Source organism: Cervus elaphus, chromosome 30 (assembly GCF_910594005.1).
Source record: "Cervus elaphus chromosome 30, mCerEla1.1, whole genome shotgun sequence".
NCBI lineage: Eukaryota > Metazoa > Chordata > Mammalia > Artiodactyla > Cervidae > Cervus > Cervus elaphus.
Window position 1 is genome coordinate 14,340,529 of NC_057844.1, and position 20,612 is coordinate 14,361,140.

The window sequence follows — 20,612 nt, forward strand, 5'->3', positions numbered from 1 at the left end:
GTTTCATCCATCTCATTAGAACTGATTCCAGTGAATTCTTATTAATGGCTGTGTAATATTCCATTGTGTATATGTACCATAGCTTCCTTATCCATTCATCTGCTGATGGGCATCTAGGTTGCTTCCATGTCCTGGCTATTATAAACAGTGCTGCGATGAAGAATCAGTGGATCTCCCTCTATCAGTTCAGTTCAGTTCAGTCGTGTCTGACTTTTTGCGACCCAATGGACTGCAGCACGCCAGGCCTCCCTGTCCATCACCAACTCCCGGGGTTTACTCAAACTCATGTCCATTGAGTCAGTGATGCCATCTCATCCTCTGTCATCCCCTTCTCCCACTTTCAATCTTTCCCAGCATCAGGGTCTTTTCCAATGAGTCAGCTCTTCACAGCAGGTGGCCAAAGTATTGGAGTTTCAGCTTCAACATCAGTCCTTCCAATGAATATTCAGGACAATTTCCTTTAGAATGGACTGGTCAGATCTCCTTGCTGTCCAAGGGACTCTCAAGAGTCTTCTCCAATACTAGAGTTTAAAAGCATCAATTATTTGTTGCTCAGCTTTCTTTATAGTCCAACTCTCACATCCAAATATGACTACTGGAGAAACCATAGCTTTGACTAGATGGACCTTTGTTGGCAAAGTAATGTCTCTGCTTTTTATTATGCTATCCAGGTTGGTTATAACTTTTCTTCCAAGGAGTCAGCGTCTTTTAATTTCATGGCTGCAGTCACCATCTGCAGTGATTTTGGAGCCCAAAAAAATAAAGTCTATCACTGTTTCCACTGTTTCCCCATCTATTTCCCATGAAGTGATGGGACCAGATACCATGATCTCAGTTTTCTGAATGTTGAATTTTAAGCCAACTTTTTATTCTCCTCTTTCACTTTCATCAAGAGGCTTTTTAGTTCCTCTTCACTCTCTGCCATAAGGGTGGTGTTATCTGCATATCTGAGGTTATTGCTATTTCTTCTGGCAATCTTGATTCCAGCTTGTGCTTCATCCAGCCCAGCATTTCTCATGATGTACTCTGCATATAAGATAAATAAGCAGGGTGACAATATACAGCCTTGACATACTCCTTTCCCAATTTGGAACCAGTCTGTTGTTCCATGTCCAGTTCTAACTGTTGCTTCTTGACCTGCATATAGATTTCTCAGGAGACAGGTAAGGTGGTCTGGTATTCCCATCTCTTGAAGAATTTTCCATAGTTTGTTGTGATCCACACAGTCAAAGGCTTTGGCACAGTCAATAAAGCAGAAGTCGATATTTTTCTGGAACTCTCTTGCTTTTTCAATGATCCAAAGCATATTGGCAATTTGATATCTGATTCCTCTGTCTTTTCTAAATCCAGCTTGAACATCTGGAAGTTCACAGTTCACAGACTGTTGAAGCTTGGCTTGGAGAATTTTGAGCATTCCTTTGCTAGCGTGTGAGGTGAGTGCAATTGTGCAGTAGTTTGAGCATTCTTTGACCTTGCCCTTCTTTGGGTTTGGAATGAAAACTGACCTTTTCCTGTCCTGTGGCCATTGATGAGTTTTCCAAATTTGCTGGCATATTGAGTGCAGCACTTTCACAGCATCATCTTTCAGGATTTGAAATAGCTCAACTGGAATTCCATCACCTCCACTAGCTTTGTTCGTAGTGATGCTTCCTAAGGCACACTTGACTTCGCATTCCAGGATGTCCGGCTCTAGGTGAGTGATCACACCATCGTGATTATCTGGGTCCTGAAGATCTTTCTTCTTCTTCTGTTCTGTGTATACTTGCCACCTCTTCTTAATATCTTCTGCTTCTGTTAGGTCCATGTCATTTCTGTCCTTTATTGTACCCATCTTGGCATGTAATGTTCCCTTGGTATCTCTAATTTTCTTGAAGAGATCTCTAGTCTTTCCCATTCTGTTGTTTTCCTCTGTTTCTTTGCACTGATCACTGAGGAAGGCTTTCTTATCTCTCCTGGCTATTCTTTGGAATTCTGCATTCAAATGGGAATATCTTTCCTTTTCTCCTTTGCTTTTTGCTTCTCTTCTTTTCACAGCTATTTGTAAGGCCTCCTCAGACAATCTTTTGCCTTTTTGCATTTCTTTTCCTTGGGGATGGCCTTGGTCACTGCCTCCTGTACAATGTCAAGAACCTCTGTTCTTCAGGCACTCTGTCTATCAGATCTAATTGCTTGAATCTATTTGTCACTTATATTGTATAATCACAAGGAATCTATCACTAAATCCCAATTAAGTGGAAAAGCTTCCCCATTTCAAAAGTGCTTAAATGGTGAACGAATTAACTAATGCATTGTTAGAGACTAGTCACTGCACACCATCTATGACAGCAAAGACAAAAACATTTTAAAGTCCCATGGCAGGCAGAGTAAGGAAATACAGGATAGCTATGGCATGAAGTATTTACGCAGTCACTAAAAGTCAGAAAGAGAAAATCAAGTGTCATGTATTAACACATATATATGGAATCTAGATGTCTCTAGAAAGCAGAGACATTACTTTGCCAACAAGGTCCGTCTAGTCAAACCTATGGCTTTTCCAGTGGTCATGTATGGATGTGAGAGTTGGACTATAAAGAAAGATGAGCACAGAAGAATTGATGCTTTTGAACTGTGGTGTTGGAGAAGACTCTTGAGAGTCCCTTGGACTGCAAGGAGATCCAACCAGTCCATCCTAAAGGAGATCAGTCCTGGGTGTTCATTGGAAGGACTGATGCTGAGGCTGCATTTGGCCAACTGATGCGAAGAACTGACTCATTTGAAAGACCCTGACACTGGGAAAGATTGAAGGCAGGAGAAGGGGACAACAGAAGATGAGATGGTTGGATGGCCTCTCTGACTTGATGGGCATGAGTTTGAGCAAGCTCCGGGAGTTGGTGAAGGACAGGGAGGCCTGCAGTCCATGAGGTTGCACAGTGTTGGACACGCCTGGGTGACTGAACTGAACTGAGAAAGACGGTCCTGATGAACCCATCCATAGAGCAGCAGTGGAGACACAGACACAGAGGACAGACCGTGGACACAGCGGGGGAAGGAGAGGCTGGGCCGGCCTGAGAGAGCAGCCCTGAAAGGCATGCATCACCATATGCAAGACACACAGCGGTGGGAACGGGCCGTGTGACCCAGCGAGCTCAGAATGGTGCTCGGTGACAGCCTGCAGGGTGGCCGGGAGGGAGGTGGGAGGCAGGCTCGTGAGGGAGGGGACACACAGACACCTATGCTGACTCACGCTGATGTAGAGCAAAAACCAACATGGCGTTGTAAAGCAATTATCCTCCAATTAAAAATATCATAAATTAAAACCACAGAAATGTCATAGTGAGAAAATATTTGATAACATGGGAGAATGCTCATGATTCACAATGAAAAATAAATGTAGGCTGTGAAACTGCCCATATGGTAAACTGTAAATCTGGTAAAAGTGTGTATGTGTGCACGTGGACAAAGCTGAAGGAAGCACAAAGAAGTGTAAACACTCATTTCTGAGTTGCAAGATTGCGGGTGGTTGTATTCTCTGTATTTTCTTGCACTTTTCACATAAAGAAATGCTCTTTTAAGTTAAGAATGTTTGTGTGTGTGTGTGTGTGTGGATTGGATCTATAAAAGTTACTAACCTTTCATACTAAACAATTGCTTTTGCTTCTACATCACATAGGATTATCATTAACCTTTTGGGGAAAGAGTATTGGTTTCCAAAATGGAAAACTTTGGTTTCAGATCTTGGCATCAGGTATAAAACTATCATGTCTGTGTCAGACCATTTCACACAGTCCTGAAATTTATGTCTCCTTTGGCTGTTTCTAACTGGACCTGGGGGAAAAGGTGTTTTCACTTCTGCAAATCCAACCTGTCAACTTTATTAAACATGTGCCAATCCTATTAGAGCTGACTCAATGGAAAAGACTCTGACGCTGGGAAAGATTGAAGGCAAAAGGAGAAGAAGGCGGCAGAGGATGAGATGGTTGGATGGCATCATTGGTTCAATGGACATGAACTTGGGCAAACTCCGGGAGATAGTGAGGGACAGGGAGGCCTGGTGTGTGTTGCAATCCAGGGGGTTGCAAAGAGTCAGACACAACTTAACGACTGAACACCACCAGCAAAAATCCTATTACATGCTCCAAATCCTCCATTGGCCAGGCAGGTCCTCAGAGCCCCTGTCCCTGACAAAAGGACCACCTGCAGCACCGGCTTCAGCTGCAGAAACACGGGCTCAGCTGGCAGGAAGGCTCCTGGTAAGGAAACCTCTCGAGTGTTTGCCAGACACCAAAGCATGATCCCCGAAGTCAGCTTCGGTCTATCTTGACAGCAGCTCCCTTTCTCATCCTTCCCTGGAGCTCTGCGGGTGTTGGGGAGAGGGTGTACACATAGGGTCATCCCACCATCAATTCTTTCCAAGAGGGCTGGGTTGGGATGGGTGTAGGTTTTTTCAGAAGGAATTTTGGATTTCATAGCAAATGGCACGGCAGAAAGCTAATTCACCAAAACAAAACAAAACATCGTAAACTAGCTGGAAAGAAGGCAGTTGCATGCGGGCAGGAGAGTAGAGGGCGGCTGCGGCGGGGAAGTCAGCAGCAGCAGGAGAAAAGCAACGTTACAGAGGCTGTAACTGGAGGAAGAGGCTGGATTTTGGGTGTAAACATTAAATATGTGAACAGGGACATATATTATAAGATAAAGGAAATATTGGATTTCCCAGTGGCCTCAGTGGTAAAGAACCCGCCTGCCAATGCAGGAGACATAAGAGATGCGGGTTTGATCCCTGGGTTGGGAAGAACCCCTGGAGGGGCCTGGCAACCCACTCCAGTATTCTTGCCTGGAGAATCCCATGGACAGAGGAGCCTGGTGGGCTGCAGTTCATAGGGTTGCAAAGAGCCTGACATAAATGAAGCGGCTTAGCATGCACGCACGTACAGAGCAACGGTGACCTCAGGGAGCTACAGATGTGGTCCCATCTCTCCCTGAAGGAAGACAAAGTGGCTACTGATTTTCCAGTTGAGCTTTTGAGGCGGTTCAAAGCCCTCTATATACTTATGCATGGTGCCCTATGCCCACCAGAGTCTCCTCCCCATGGACTCAATCCTTCCAATAAAGGTCTTATCTCCAGAGAGTTTATGAAAACATGCCAACTAGGTACCTCAAGCCCGTTCATTATTTGCACTGTGACATCAATCTGAAGGCAGAAGGAGAAGGGGACAACAGATGGCGAGATGGTTGGATGGCATCACTGACTCAACAGACATGAGTTTAAGCAAGTTCCAGGAGAAGGTGAAGGACAGGGACGCCTGGTGTGCTGCAGTTCCTGGGGTCGCAAAGGGTCGGACACGACTGAGTGAACAACGACAATCGACCTGAAGGTGGAGAGGGAGTCTTGATGGAGTGAAACAGAGAGTAAGCGAGTTTTGGTAAGAGCAGGGTATGATGACAGCATCGGCTCCAAGGGGGGCAGGAACCAGGTCTAGAGGAGTTACCGATGGGTCTCCAGAACCCAGCATCGCACCTGGCACGTGGAAGGCTGGGGCGATAATAACAGCCAGTACTTCCTGGCCACATCAGCACTGCTAAGCAATGTTCACAGGAGCCCTGCCAGGTAGCTGAGATCATCACCTTCATCTTCCATGTGAATTAAATAGTGGTGCAAGGCGCCATGCATGGCTCAGGGTCTACAGACAGTAAATGACAGAACCAGGACTAAAGCCAGGCTGCTTGGCGCCCAGCTCTGTTCCTAACCTCCACACTCTCCTGCCTCCTTCAACGAATACTTGATTTACTGAGTCAAAAAGGGGTGGAAGGTGAAATCAGAGAAAGACAAACACAGTATGATCACTCATACGGGGAATCTAATTTACAAAAACAAAATGATACAAAGGAACTTATTTACAAAACAGAAATAGACTTAACAGATATTGAAAACAAACTTACAGGTTAGCAAAGGGAAAACATGGTGGGTATGAATCAGGAGCTTGGGATGAACAGACATTGTGTCATGCTCGGTCACGTTTGACTCTTTTGCAACCCCAGGGACTGTAGCCCTCCAGGCTCCTCTGTCCATGGGATTCTCCAGGCAGAAATACTGGAGTGGGTTGCCATTTCCTCCTCCAGGGGATCTTCCCGACCCAGGGATCGAACCTGGGTCTCCGGCATCTCCTGCCCTGGCAGGCAGGTTCTTTTACCACTGACCCCGCTGGGGAGCCCTGAATGTACATACCACCATATATAAGACAGACAACCAACAAGGACCTACTGTATAGTACAGGGAACTCTACTCAATGCTTTCTGACGACCTATATGAGAAAAGAATCTAAAAGACAATGAAGACATGTATATGGGAAACTGAATCACTTTGTTGCACTCCTGAAACTGACACAGTGTTGTAAACCAACTATACGACAATAAAGTTTTTTTTTAAGGGATGGAAGCCTGTGTTGGAACATAAACTGAGGGACTCTGTACAGCTCAGACAGCAGGAGGGTGAGAAGAGGGACACCCAGCGGCTGAAGGACCGTGATGTCTGCCTGCGGTCTCACCGCTGGGGTCTGCCAGCACAGGCTCCCTGGGCTGGTGCCCCAGCTCCCTTCCACGGAGCCTGTGGAATGGGGTGGAAGGGGGGCTGAGGGGTTTCCTTACTGTCTTGTCTGCTCCACAGCAGGTTCGAGAGAAGGGTCCCCCGCCCCGAGAGCAGGCAGGAAGTTGTTATGGGAGGAAAGGGCAGAGCCTGAGTTGTCTCTGCCCTTTGAGACTAGGGTCCCAGTTTCCTGTGGGTTTTTTCTCTTTTGCCTTGGTTAACACATCAGTATGCATGCTTTCTCTCCTATGCTTATGCACCTGAAAGGTGAGAGCACATCCTAAAACCGGGCCCAGGACTCGGCACTAGCAGAACTCCTGCCATATAGCCCACATCATTAAAACACCTGGTGAACAGCGGCTTTCTGCTGTGACACGCTAAAGCTGAAGAACGGCCTTCGCATAGCAGCTCTTTCATGCATACCTCACGTCTTTACTCGGACACGTTGAGGATTTACTTTCTTGCAGACGCAATGTGAAAAGCTGAAAAATCTTTTCCCTTTTGTGTTTTTATTTTTTTGGATGGGAAAGGTGTTCCTCTTGATGGTGGTAACCTTCCACACCACAAATTCAAACTCTTTGCATATTGCCAATGATTTCTCTATCTGCAGTGTGTGATCCTGAAGTAGGCAAACAGAAGTTGGGAGAGGCAGCTTGCCTGGAGCAGACACAAAGAGGGAAGAGGAAAAAATTCATGGGAAGGGACTCCCCTGGCTGTCCAGTGGTTAAGACCCCGTGCTTCCAATGTAGGGGGCTCAGGTTCGATCCCTGGTCAGGGAACTGGGATCCAACAAGCTGTGTGGTCTGGCCAAACAAAAACAAAACAAAATTCATGGGACACCTTGAGAATAAATTGTCCTGTACACAATGCTGGCTTAAGTAGCCACCTTATTCAATCCCTCCTACTCTCATGGCCTCTCTCTCTCTCTTCCCTTCCACCAAACGTATGTATGTAAGGATCATAGCTGGCGATGGGATACCTCTGGGAGGCATTTGGGAGGAGGGTTGTTAAAAAAGATGCAAGATGAGGACAGATATTAAATTCTTTTAATTCAATAAATTAATAGCAATAATTTGAGATTCAGTTTTTTTTTTTATTTTATTTTTTATTATTATTTTTTTTTCCAGTGGGTTTTGTCATACATTGATATGAATCAGCCATGGATTTACATGTATTCCCAATCCCGATCCCCCCTCCCACCTCCCTCTCCACCCGATTCCTCTGGGTCTTCCCAGTGCACCAGGCCCGAGCACTTGTCTCATGCATCCCACCTGGGCTGGTGATCTGTTTCACCATAGATAGTATACATGCTGTTCTTTTGAAATATCCCACCCTCACATTCTCCCACAAAGTTCAAAAGTCTGTTCTGTATTTCTGTGTCTCTTTTTCTGTTTTGCATATAGGGTTATAATTACCATCTTTCTAAATTCCATATATATGTGTTAGTATGCTGTAATGTTCTTTATCTTTCTGGCTTACTTCACTCTGTATAATGGGCTCCAGCTTCATCCATCTCATTAGGACTGGTTCAAATGAATTCTTTTTAATGGCTGAGTAATATTCCATGGTGTATATGTACCACAGCTTCCTTATCCATTCATCTGCTGATGGGCATCTAGGTTGCTTCCATGTCCTGGCTATTATAAACAGTGCTGCGATGAACACTGGGGTGCACGTGTCTCTTTCAGATCTGGTTTCCTCAGTGTGTATGCCCAGAAGTGGGATTGCTGGGTCATATGGCAGTTCTATTTCCAGTTTTTTAAGAAATCTCCACACTGTTTTCCATAGCGGCTGTACTAGTTTGCATTCCCACCAACAGTGTAAGAGGGTTCCCTTTTCTCCACACCCTCTCCAGCATTTATTGCTTGTAGACTTTTGGATAGCAGCCATCCTGACTGGCGTGTAATGGTACCTCATTGTGGTTTTGATTTGCATTTCTCTAATAATGAGTGATGTTGAGCATCTTTTCATGTGTTTGTTAGCCATCTGTATGTCTTCTTTGGAGAAATGTCTGTTTAGTTCTTTGGCCCATTTTTTGATTGGGTCATTTATTTTTCTGGAGTTGAGCTGCAGGAGTTGCTTGTATATTTTTGAGATTAATCCTTTGTTTGTTTCTTCATTTGCTATTATTTTCTCCCAATCTGAGGGCTGTCTTTTCACCTTGCTTATAGTTTCCTTTGTAGTGCAAAAGCTTTTAAGTTTCATTAGGTCCCATTTGCTTAGTTTTGCTTTTATTTCCAATATTCTGGGAGGTGGGTCATAGAGGATCTTGCTGTGATTTATGTCGGAGAGTGTTTTGCCTATGTTCTCCTCTAGGAGTTTTATAGTTTCTGGTCTTACATTTAGATCTTTAATCCATTTTGAGTTTATTTTTGTGTATGGTGTTAGAAAGTGTTCTAGTTTCATTCTTTTACAAGTGGTTGACCAGTTTTCCCAGCACCACTTGTTAAAGAGGTTGTCTTTTTTCCATTGTATATCCTTGCCTCCTTTGTCAAAGATAAGGTGTCCATAGGTTCGTGGATTTATCTCTGGGCTTTCTATTCTGTTCCATTGATCTATATTTCTGTCTTTGTGCCAGTACCATACTGTCTTGATGACTGTGGCTTTGTAGTAGAGTCTAAAGTCAGGCAGGTTGATTCCTCCAGTTCCATTCTTCTTTCTCAAGATTATTTTGGCTATTCGAGGTTTTTTGTATTTCCATACAAATTGTGAAATTCTTTGGTCTAGTTCTGTGAAAAATACCGTTGGTAGCTTGATAGGGATTGCATTGAATCTATAGACTGCTTTGGGTAGAATAGCCATTTTGACAATATTGATTCTTCCAATCCATGAACACGGTATGTTCCTCCATCTGTTTGTGTCCTCTTTGATTTCTTTCATCAGTGTTTTATAGTTTTCTATGTATAGGTCCTTTGTTTCTTTAGGTAGATATACTCCTAAGTATTTTATTCTTTTTGTTGCAATGGTGAATGGTATTGTTTCCTTAATTTCTCTTTCTGTTTTTTCATTGTTAGTATATAGGAATGCAAGGGATTTCTGTGTGTTAATTTTATATCCTGCAACTTTACTATATTCGTTGATTAGCTCTAGTAATTTTCTGGTAGAGTCTTTAGGGTTTTCTATATAGAGGATCATGTCATCTGCAAACAGTGAGAGTTTTACTTCTTCTTTTCCTATCTGGATTCCTTTTACTTCTTTTTCTGCTCTGATTGCTGTGGCCAGAACTTCCAACACTATGTTGAATAGTAGTGGTGAGAGTGGGCACCCTTGTCTTGTTCCTGATTTCAGGGGAAATGCCTTCAATTTTTCACCATTGAGGGTGATGCTTGCTGTGGGTTTGTCATATATAGCTTTTATTATGTTGAGGTATGTTCCTTCTATTCCTGCTTTTTGGAGAGTTTTAATCATAAATGAGTGTTGAATTTTGTCAAAGGCTTTCTCTGCATCTATTGAGATAATCATATGGTTTTTATCTTTCAATTTGTTAATGTGGTGTATTATATTGATTGATTTGCGGATATTAAAGAATCCTTGCATTCCTGGGATAAAGCCCACTTGGTCATGGTGTATGATTTTTTTAATATGTTGTTGGATTTGAGATTCAGTTTTTAAAGTGAGATTTTAATATCTGTTACATATAACGAGCTGGGACCAGGTTAGTTATTCAGCAATCCTAGGAATTAAGAGAGAGCTGAGAGAAAAAAAATCATAGCTTGGGCTTTTAGGAAAGAAAATTGGTTCTGGAATAACTGAAAGCTCTAAAGGATCTGTGCTAAAGGCTAGTTTTAAACTTGGGTGTACTTATACAAATCCAGTTCCAAATACAGGGAAGAACCTATTTCAACTCCCAAACGCAGTCCTCTTAGAGAAAAGGCCTTTGCAATCGATCTGTTTCTGGCGCTAATGCTTGTAGATTAGTCGTCAGAATCTTTTTCTCACGGGCACGAGCTTACAGAAGGTCTTGTGCATGGGGACAAGGGTGGGCTTTGCAAGGGTACCTCTGCTTGGGGACTTCAAGAATACTGAATGAGGTGTCAGTCAGGGACTGTCATTGCTCCAGAAGATGTGAAAACAACAGAAAAGTATAAGCGACTGACTGACTACATGCAGCTAGTGTCCCATAAGCTCGGTTCTTGAGATTAAAATGGTCAACAAGTTATTAAATCGCTAAGACTCAGCGTATCTTTGAGTGGATCCCTTTAGGACGACTGATGGATATGATCCGTGTGCATGTGCCACACTAACATTCTTTCTATTTTTAAAAAAATTATTTATTTTTTATTTTCGGCTGTGCTGGGTCTTTGTTGCTGCTCAGGCTTTTATCTAGGTATGGCGAGTGGGGGCTGCTCTTAGTTGGGGCGTGCGGGCTTCTCTGGTTGGGGAGCACGGGCTCCAGGCTGCCAGGGCCTCCGCAGTTGCAGCTCCCAGGCCCTAGAGCACGGGCTCAATAGCTGTGGTGCTTAGCATGTGGTGCTGCAGCATGTGGGATCTTCCTGGACTGGGGACCGAACCCGTGTCTTTCATGTTGGCAGGTGGATTCTTTCCCACTGAGACACCAGGGAAGCTCCCGCCCTAACATTCTGAACGCCCAGCAGTTCTGTGAGCTCCGAATCTCCCTGCCAGGCTTTGCGACACAGCTGTTAATGGACAGAATCCCCCAGAAACAAACAGGAGCGATGCGGACCAAGATTTATGGGTGTGTAAATCATGGCATTTTTTATAATGTTAAAAAAAAATGAGAAGTTAAAAGCCTAACACATTAGGTGTGCAGTTCAATTAGTTCATGTCTCCGTTCTACAGCCATTAAGAACCATGCTTTTGAGGAACATTTGTTGACATGAAAAATATTCCTGGTATAATGAGAAATAAGAAAGGTGTAAAACAGAAGACACTATGAAATCATATTTATTTCTTCTTTTATTTTTTTAATGGTTTTTCCCCTCTGGTCATATGTGACTGAGAAGAACTAAAATGAACTACTGATAGTGACTATTTCTGAGTAGTGAGATCTTTTTCTCTACCTCTGTATGTTGTTTACTCACTCTCTCGTGTCCAACTCTTTTTCCACCCCACGGACTGCAGTCCACCAGGCTCCTCTGTCCATGGGATTTCCCAGACAAGAATACAGGAGTGGGTTGCCATTTCCTTCTCCAGGGGATCTTCCCAACCCAGAGACTGAACCCCTGTTTCCTGCTTGGCAGGCGGATTCTTTATCACTGAGCCACCAGGGAAGCCTCACTACCTATCTTTGTATACTTTTCTGTAATTTTCCAGTTTCATACAAAGCTTTTCTAATAAAATATATTGTTTTAAGGAAGCAACTGTTAATTCTAACAAGAATACCCAGCAAAGCCAGTGCCAATCCACTGTATATTATTAATAAATGATAAATGTACAAAGTTTTTGTCCTTGTATGTGAATAATCATGGTTGAAAAAAAAAACCTATATGCCTTAGTCAATAACCTCTGGGCCAGAAGCTTTAAACCTCATGAACTGCATTAAAATTCACCGTGTCAAAGCACTGTCTACTGTATTAAATACTGCTGGAAACTTGATGCATGAAAAGGGAACTGATACCTGTTGAGAAGGTACTCTGGGCCAGGTGTTTATATATAGGGTTTTGCATAGGTCACTTCTAGACGAGGAAGGTCAAGTTCTAAGAAGTCAAATCACTGGTTCTGGTCACATGGCTAGTCAGTGATCAAAGTGGATGCAAACCTTCTCAGTCTGACCACAGGATGAAAACTTTAGATGACACACAGGTATTAAAAAAAAAAAAAAAAAAAAAAACCTTTATTTTGCTAGTGCCCTGAATATGTGGCCCAAATAACTACTTTCTGTTTCTCATCTTGCACTGCAGCCTAAGAGAGGTGCTGGGGAAGCGGCCTAAAGGAGACAACAGGACAGAAAAGAGAAAGGCAAGGGAATAATCCACCTCCAGGGAACACCTGAATGAACAGGCGATTTTTAGGGTTACAGAAACCAGCCTAGCCCTCTGCCCAGTGAGAGAAGAAGACAAGCTATTGCTACCAGGCTCCATCAGACTGCAAATCTCTCCCCACTGCCTCCCCCAGCAAGGTCCTGCTCCTCCCTGCTCGGCCTGCCAGAATAACATCTCTCAATGGTGGTTTATGATGGCTGATTACAAAGCACGTGTCATGGATTCTAGAGAGGTTTAAAAAACTTTTTTTTCATAATTTTAAAATTTTTGGCTATCCTCATGGCATGTGGGATCTTAATTCCCTGATCAGGGAGCAACCATGTGCCCCTGTATTGGAAGCACAGAGTCTTAACCACTGGACTGCCAGGGAAGTACCTATTAATGTTTAATTTTTAAACATTAAAACTTTCCTTTAGAGAGGACATCAGACCTTAAAGATGATGTCTTTTCACTTTTTCCATTCAATAATAAATGTCTTTAGGCATTTCGTAAGAAAGAGCTTACAGACTAGACATTGTGTCAGGCCTATCTTTCCATGCATCATCCAATTTAATTCCATCAGCAGATGAGTTGCTAATCCTAACAACATCCCACGCAGCTAGAATCTCACAAGTTCCTAGTGGTTCCATATCCAGTACCCCATTTGCTTCCCGCAGTGAACCGTAAGGAAGGAGAGGGAGGTACTATCACCCCATTTTACAGATCAGGAGACTGAGGCACACTGCCACTTTGCCTGGCTTATTGGCAGCTTCCCTGAAAGGCACAGAGGGGCTGACTCTGGGTGGCAAAGCACACAAAAATTCTGAAACACAGCAGCAATGTGTCCCTGGAAGACAGGATCCTGAAAAAGGGTCTTTGGGTAGGGATGGAGTAACGGAACACTGGAGGGTGAAGACAAACACCGCTCAGGCCTCACTGTTGCCTATGGAGCGCTCTGGGTGAATGGCTTCCTTCCCTAACTTTCCAGGAAGTCGTTCCTGATTATCCATCATGGAGAAGCCGTAACAACCACATCTTAGGGTTCCCATGTGCCTTAGCTTATTACATCACTGTAAGATTTTGAGATAGGCTTTGCAGATAATTTCACAAATGAGGAAAATGAAGCTCAGAGGGGTTTAGTAATTGGTTAAGCTGACATAGCGATTAGGCAGCAAAGTCCGGATTTCAAACCACATCACATCACATCCACCTCACCTTCCCGTACGTGTATCTCATCTTGTGTGTTGCCTGCCCACCTGTTCCTTAGTTCATCAATCTTTTGTGGTAGTTTTTTGAGGGAAGACGGCAAGTCTTATATTTCTTTGTAACCACCCCTCCAGAACTGAGCAGAGGCCCATGTACACAGTAGGTTCTCAATAAGCGTCATGTGTCAAATATCTGTTTGGGAGTAACAGAAGCTATCAAGAGGGATTCTTTGGTACTCTGAATGTCAGGCTCTCTGCTGTATATAATTAAAACAACAGTGAATGCGAGATGTGTAATTTCTCCCAGCTCTAGCTTAATCAGGCATTCATTATCATGTCTGACTCTGCATTATGTGAAAAGAACTGCTCAGTAAGCATTTTCTGTGACGAGGCCAGTCAGATACAGACATCAAAGAGATTTCAGAAAAGGCAAAAACAAAATCATCAAACATGTGAGAGACAAAGATCTACCCGGCGGACTGTTTCATCTGAGACTAAAGAACTTACAAGGTAAAGGAGAGTATTTGACTAATAAGGAGAAGCAGCTGGGTGCCAAGTGGGATTGGGTACCATTAGACTCTCTCAAGAGTAAGGACGCACCATGCTACTGATCTGGGTCAGAGAGAGAGGCAGGTACACATCCAGGGGTTTTTCTGGGAGGAGTTTGCTTTGAAACTTCTTCAGCACAGCAATCATTTCACCGTGATGGCTATCACACTCATTTCACTACCATCTTCACTGCCAGGTAAACCTGACAAACACACATGCAATATACAACTTATTATCCTGCTGGGTCTCATTCCATTTGCCATCCCAGCACCACATTAGTTTACAGCTTTGAAAACATAAAGGGCTCGAACGAATTCATTGAGATTGGAACTTTTATGACAGAGATTAGCTCAAATACTTCTACACTGGCATTTGGTAACCTAAGCTAATAGTACCGACCCTATTTTATTGCCAAACCACACATTAGTCATCTTGCTACTGAGAGGCAGGGTTTCTGACTTCCTTTGTGTTAAAAAGTGCCACCTTCTCGTGGGCATTTAATCAACACCAAGCAAGAAGAGCAAATATCAGGTTCGGGGTACCTACATTTGTGTCCTCATGGCTGTGGCCATTGGTCTCGACCAACTCCTTGGTACCCTTCAACTGCAGGTTTGAAGACAAAAAACAAAACAAAAACCCAAATGAATAAGCAGGCATATTAATTAAGTGCATATCATCCTGTTAACCATGATTGATCTGAGGCTACACTTGAGAAAACTTCCAACAAGAAAAAAACCAGATGGAGCACATAATTCTAACGAGTCTTACTGAAACCAGTTTGAGGCCAATATTTTATGAAACTTGATGGCTGGCAAAAAAATAAATGGGCCTTGGCCATTATTTTTAAATAATAAGATTAGAAAGCAGTTTCATAGGCATAAAATATATAAAATTGGTTCTTAAGAATAATAAATGATTTCATTTCCTCGTTGTATTGCTATTAATTTAAACCCTGCAGTGTTTGCAAGTTGCCGCCAGCTAAATGATGTTATACTAATGATTATTCGGGAGTGATGTATTTTCATTTGCTTTAATGCGCTGCAGCGCTACTGTATGCGTCCTCCTAGGGAACCTATTTGAATGACTGACGTGGTTTCTGGAGGCCTACAGGAAGATGCTCTGCTGCTTTTTGGAAAGGAAGAAATGGGACCTCATCTCCTTGGTCACCGAGGCATTAGAAGAAAAGCTGTTTCTCAGCTGAGATTTTTAACAGTGAACATCTGAAAATGCCCTTCTCTCTGTTCTCTCTCAGAAGGCTTAGGAGTAATCAGTTATAGGGAGATTTCCCGGAAACCTTTAATTGGCATTTTTATTCTAGCCTGACTTAAGCAAACACATGGAGACAGAGAACAAGGGCAAAGGTGAGCAGCCTTGCAGCTGTCTGCTGGTATTTCTTCCTGGCTTATTGTGCCTAGGAAGTAGCATCTTCAGCACTCCCTTTTTTTAATGCCTAAAATAAAGCACTCACGGTGCAATATAAATGCTTAAAGTTTGAAAAGAAAATAAATGCACCACCGATATGTTTGACTCAGGTTGGTTCTCTGGGGCTCTGTGTACGTGTCAGCATGAAAGCCACACGCTCTGCAAGTCAAGAGCGGGGCTCTGCCAAAGCCAGTGGCGCCGTGAAGGGGCTGAGCATGGGGCAGCTGACTGCGGACCCGTGGAGCCGGTGAAGGCTCACTTCCACATCATCGTGCTTGAGAAAGAGACAATGTGTCTAGTGGTCCTCCGGGCAGCGCCACGGATGTTCCCGCACCCAACAAGGACGAGGGCACTCGGGCAGTGTGTGAGAAACGTGAGAAGCCACGTGCGCCTCGGCAACAGGAAGACCAGCTGTGTCAGAGGGCGCAGAGGCCTTCCAAACCCCGCTGGGCTTTCCCATCTGGGAGTTTTCTTTCCATGGTGACTCTCACCGTCTCCCTCGCTGTTCATCCCGCCTTGCAACTAGCGCTCCCGGGAGTTAAGAGCGGGGCTGGCTCCGAAGCAGGTTTTGCTGTTTTTCCAGAGGAAGGAACGCTCTCTATTTAAAGCTTGTCCCACCTTCACACGTTTCCCAGCACAAACACACCCATCGCTCTCCTTCTTCTGCCTAAATGAATTCCATTGTCCTGCTTCGTGTTACCCTTTCACTCTGCCCTGTGTGTGTGTGTGTGTGTGTGTGTGTGTGTGTGTGTGTGTGAATACTGGAGTGGGTTACCACGCCCTTCTGCAGAGGATCTTCCCAACCCAGGGACTGAACCCGGGTTTCCCGCATTGCAGGCGGATTCTTTACCATCTGAGTCACTAGGGAAGCCCATGCAGAGGTAGGTGTGTTTCTAATTGTATGTGTGTGTGTGTGGGCATGTGGGTGGTGGCTATATGGGTACAGAAGGAATACGTCCACTGCCTGCTCTCGTCTATAAGATGACAGACGGGGGCATCAGCCGAGGGGCTCTTGGGGAAAACAGCCTGGTGGAGACAAGAGTGGCTGACAGCATTAGACTTCCGTGGGCCCTCTTAAACTTGTGTATTCTCGGGGCTTTTGCTCGAAAAAGAGCCATCCCATTAGCACGGCAGATTTTAAAATGCTTCCTCTCCAGTCATACTTCCTAGGTCTTTAGTGATTTTGGTTGTTCTGAATCTCTTTTACGTTACCCATTTATCTTTTTTTTTTTTTAAGGAATGGATAATGAAGTGTGAGGCTTCACCAAAGTTTATGTGTGCTCATTGGTCTTTAAAAATGCATGTCATGACAAGGATATAGCAATGCGATCTGCAAAACTTAGGGTCTATTTTTATGACTGGGGTTTGGACTTCAGATCAACATAAAGGACTGGAGTCCTTCAGAGGAAGAGGAATTCACCCCTCCTCATCCCAGTAAATCAAAGAGATGGACAGAGAAAACACAAAGCAACAAAGCTCTGGGACATGTATGTTTGATCAGGTGCAAATCTGGACCAAATCTGCTCCAGTTTGTTGGAAGCCTTTTCATAATGTAAAGCAAGAAAGAACAGAACAGAGGAAAGACCACAGGTCTCTTAGACAGTAGGTCACTGTGAATGCAGTCATCAGTACTTCCCGGTTCAGTCTAACTTCTCCGAAATCATACACAGTCAGACTCGGTCTATGTTACTGAATCTGTCTTAATCATATAAAGATAATGATTAGTTTAAGAAAGTATTTTCCTCCAAAGCTATAAAAGCTTATAAACTATCTGACACCTTCAAGGTTCTCTCACAATTCACTTACACTTTTAGAGGAAAGTGACTGAAAATACATTTTCTTGATTTCAAACCATTAAAAAGGTAAAAATCATTTGTACAGTGACTGAGTCACAGTGGACTAGGGTCATACTTCTCCAACTTTATAGTTTTTGCTTTTTTTTAAATCACTTTTGAAGTGATTTATGTTGTACAAAGGACCTCCTCATATACCATGGTAAGTGAAAATTTTAAAGCAACCTAAATTTGACTACCCCCAAAGGATTCGGGCTACTACATGTGATTTTTTCCCCCTTCCATTTGCCATTCATTACTTCATGGGCAGCCTGTGAAGGCCAGAAGTAGGAAAGTATTTCAGGAACTTGCCTGGCTTCTCCTGTGTAGATATCGGGGCTTAGATTTCACTCAGCTGCCAAGCAATCCATCTTACCCTGCTGTAAGACAATACTTTCAAATCCACTTATCAATGTCAGGCCACACTTTAGTATCAGAGAAAGCCAGGATGAAATGATCAGATTTACAAACTTCGTATAAAAGGTCTGTTGCTCGCCCTGGCTAGATAAGTGCCCTGATGCACAGGGGAAAGTTTCGTGATTTCTTTTTTAATGTCGCTATGAATCAGTCCTTCTTATTCCGATGTCTGCAGGAGGACCATGGGCTATGCTAAACTCATTTTCCTCATGATTAGACTTAAGATGAAACTAGCTGCTTGCTTTGAAATTTATCTGCAACGCCAATGTTTTAAAACTTAATCAAAATTCATTTGTCTTCTGGAAGAAAGTTTCACAGGTCGCTGGAAGGCTTGGGTGGCCTAAGAGGTACCAAAGTGAGAACAGAGATGCTGGAGATGAGATTAAAAATCCCACGCAGCAAAGCTGCTGGCAGGTTGGGATGGTCCAGGCTAATCCTACTGCAGATTAACTTCAGCCAGTGTTTGCGCATGCGTCAAACACGGGGAAGCGTGTGTCTGCGTTTGAACCGATTCGCGGGTCGGAGCCGTGACTTTCACTTACTTGTTCCTGGAGAACTTTGAGTAATGCTTGTGTGTGTGACTGCTCTTCTTTTGCTTGCTCCAGTTCTGACTTTTTGTTGTTCAACTCCTCCTGGATGGTCAGCAATTGCTGTGAAATTAAAGGACGTTTATGATAAGATAGCAGGCCAACTGGAATATTGTAAGATAATCAGAACATCCATTCCAAAACACAAGAAAAATTTTTGTACACGCCTTAAAGTGTAATCTGAACTTCAGCTGACTTTTTAAAATGTGCATTTCACCCCCTACATAGGGTAACGAGCGCGCAGTTAATGCCAGTCTCAGGCTGTTGGTGACACTGATGTACAATGCTTGTGTCAGTGTTTATGAAGGCACCTTTGTTTTCCTTTGAACAGATGCACGTTTATAAAAATAATGCATGTTAGGTAGGAAGTTAGGCATGAACAACCAGGGGTGCCCTAGCCAGACAGGATGCAAGCTGATATCCAACCCCCTCCCAGAGCACCCAGGAGAACTCACAGGCATACTATAAAGTAACCACAGAGACTTTTCCACCTCCTGAACATGTGCCCTAGGCACACAGGGGATGCAAACTAACCACAGGGACCTCCTCTAGTAACCTTAGGCAGCAGCGAGGAGCCCATTAAGGGTTCATGAATATTCTACACATATATGCATCTGATTGTAACAGACTCAATTATAAGAAGACATACACAACAGAACCTGCTGTTACAGAACTTGCAATTGTTGATCAGCCTTGAGCCTATGCCTCTTTGCATTCCCTTTCTTTGACTGGTGGTGGGTACAAGCCCTATTTTGCACAGGATACAACCAAGAGGAGGAGACAGGAAGTATAAAAAGGGGAAAAACAGGAGGTATTGTGAGAGGACGATGACTCCTTTGCAGTCGGCCTGCTCCTGTGTCTTGGGACTATCTGTCTAAAAAAAGATCTGTTTCCTTGAGCTGTAACTTGTCTGTTGTTTTAAACCCTTTAATCCGTTGTTCCAAATGTTTGTTGCAACAAGACAAGAACCAAGGAAGAGAAATAAACCAAACTGACATGCAGAAGCATGGTAAGAAACGAAAACATTGATGGCTGAAGAGATGACATTAAAAAAAAAAAAACCACTTAAAATAATTAATCCTCGTCCAAGGTTACATCAGTTTACATCAGACCCGACAGCTAGCTTTAGAGTAGCTCTGTAAAGCCGCTTCGCCAGGTGGCTGGGACTGCAAAGAAGACTTTTACTTTCTCTGTTATGACGGTGATGTTTTATTAGATCAGCAGGACTCAGGTCCAAACTGCAATCAATATATCAGCCGAGAAAACTGCTGATATAAGCTGTCAAAACACTCAGTTACAGCCTGCCCTGCTATTTGGAAGCAGGAAGCTGAAGGCATTGCTGGAAGCTTGAGTGGTCCTTGCCCCCATCAACTGTAACTCATGCAGAGGTTCACCTGGCCTGCCAGGAGGATGGGGCTGCCCAGTGCTAATTCTCCGTAACACATAACATGGTTCTCTGTTAATATACACACAGGCTGGAGAACACATTCAAGAGCTTCCAAACAGGCCCTGGAAACAGTGTGTCTATTCAGAGCTTCTTGACAACAGAGGGCTAGTTTGCAAAGACAAATGTGTGTTTCTTCTGCTCCTGCACAAAACAAGTGGTGCCCTAATGATATGGAAATGTCAGTGCGTAGTCATCTCCACGCCAAGGCTGTTGCTTCTGGGGCTTGACAAGCTGGCTGCAGAGCTGCCTGGCCAGATCTGAACTACCAAGGTGGAATAAACACTGGCACTGGATTCCTGGTGCTTAAACCTACCAACTGGAAGGATTAAATCAAATCTTCAAATCCGCTAGTTTAGGGGTATGCTGAAGACAGGAAGCGCTCAGAAAAACACACTGTGTCTTAACCCCTGGGCATGCTCATCCTGGCCCCTCATCTGGTGCAGGATATAGATTTAAACATAAACAGTGATTTCCCTGCAGTTTTGAAAACACTCAGTGCTTCTTATTTCACCACCTGCCCCTATCACACATTGCCCATATGAGGCAATACACACAGCCCACACGGGCTCCCTTTAGACGTTATGTGGTTTAATTGTGCACCAATTGATTACAATGCAGAAACCAGGGGGCCGTATTGTACTTTGGCACCCTGACAAGTGACGAAAATGACCCT

At 43.7% G+C, this 20,612-nt stretch overlaps 1 protein-coding gene across 1 annotated transcript in view; it reads right to left on the minus strand.

Annotated features, from left to right (window-relative positions):
- ENOX1 (ecto-NOX disulfide-thiol exchanger 1) overlaps nt 1-20,612 on the minus strand; it is a 477,511-nt gene that overhangs the window by 56,496 nt on the left and 400,403 nt on the right. Inside the window, exons 12-13 of the mRNA XM_043891694.1 lie at nt 18,448-18,555; nt 14,781-14,837 (exon numbers count right to left, since the gene is read on the minus strand). Of these exons, the coding sequence (XP_043747629.1) occupies nt 14,781-14,837; nt 18,448-18,555 (165 nt within the window). The remainder of the gene's footprint in view (nt 1-14,780; nt 14,838-18,447; nt 18,556-20,612) is intronic.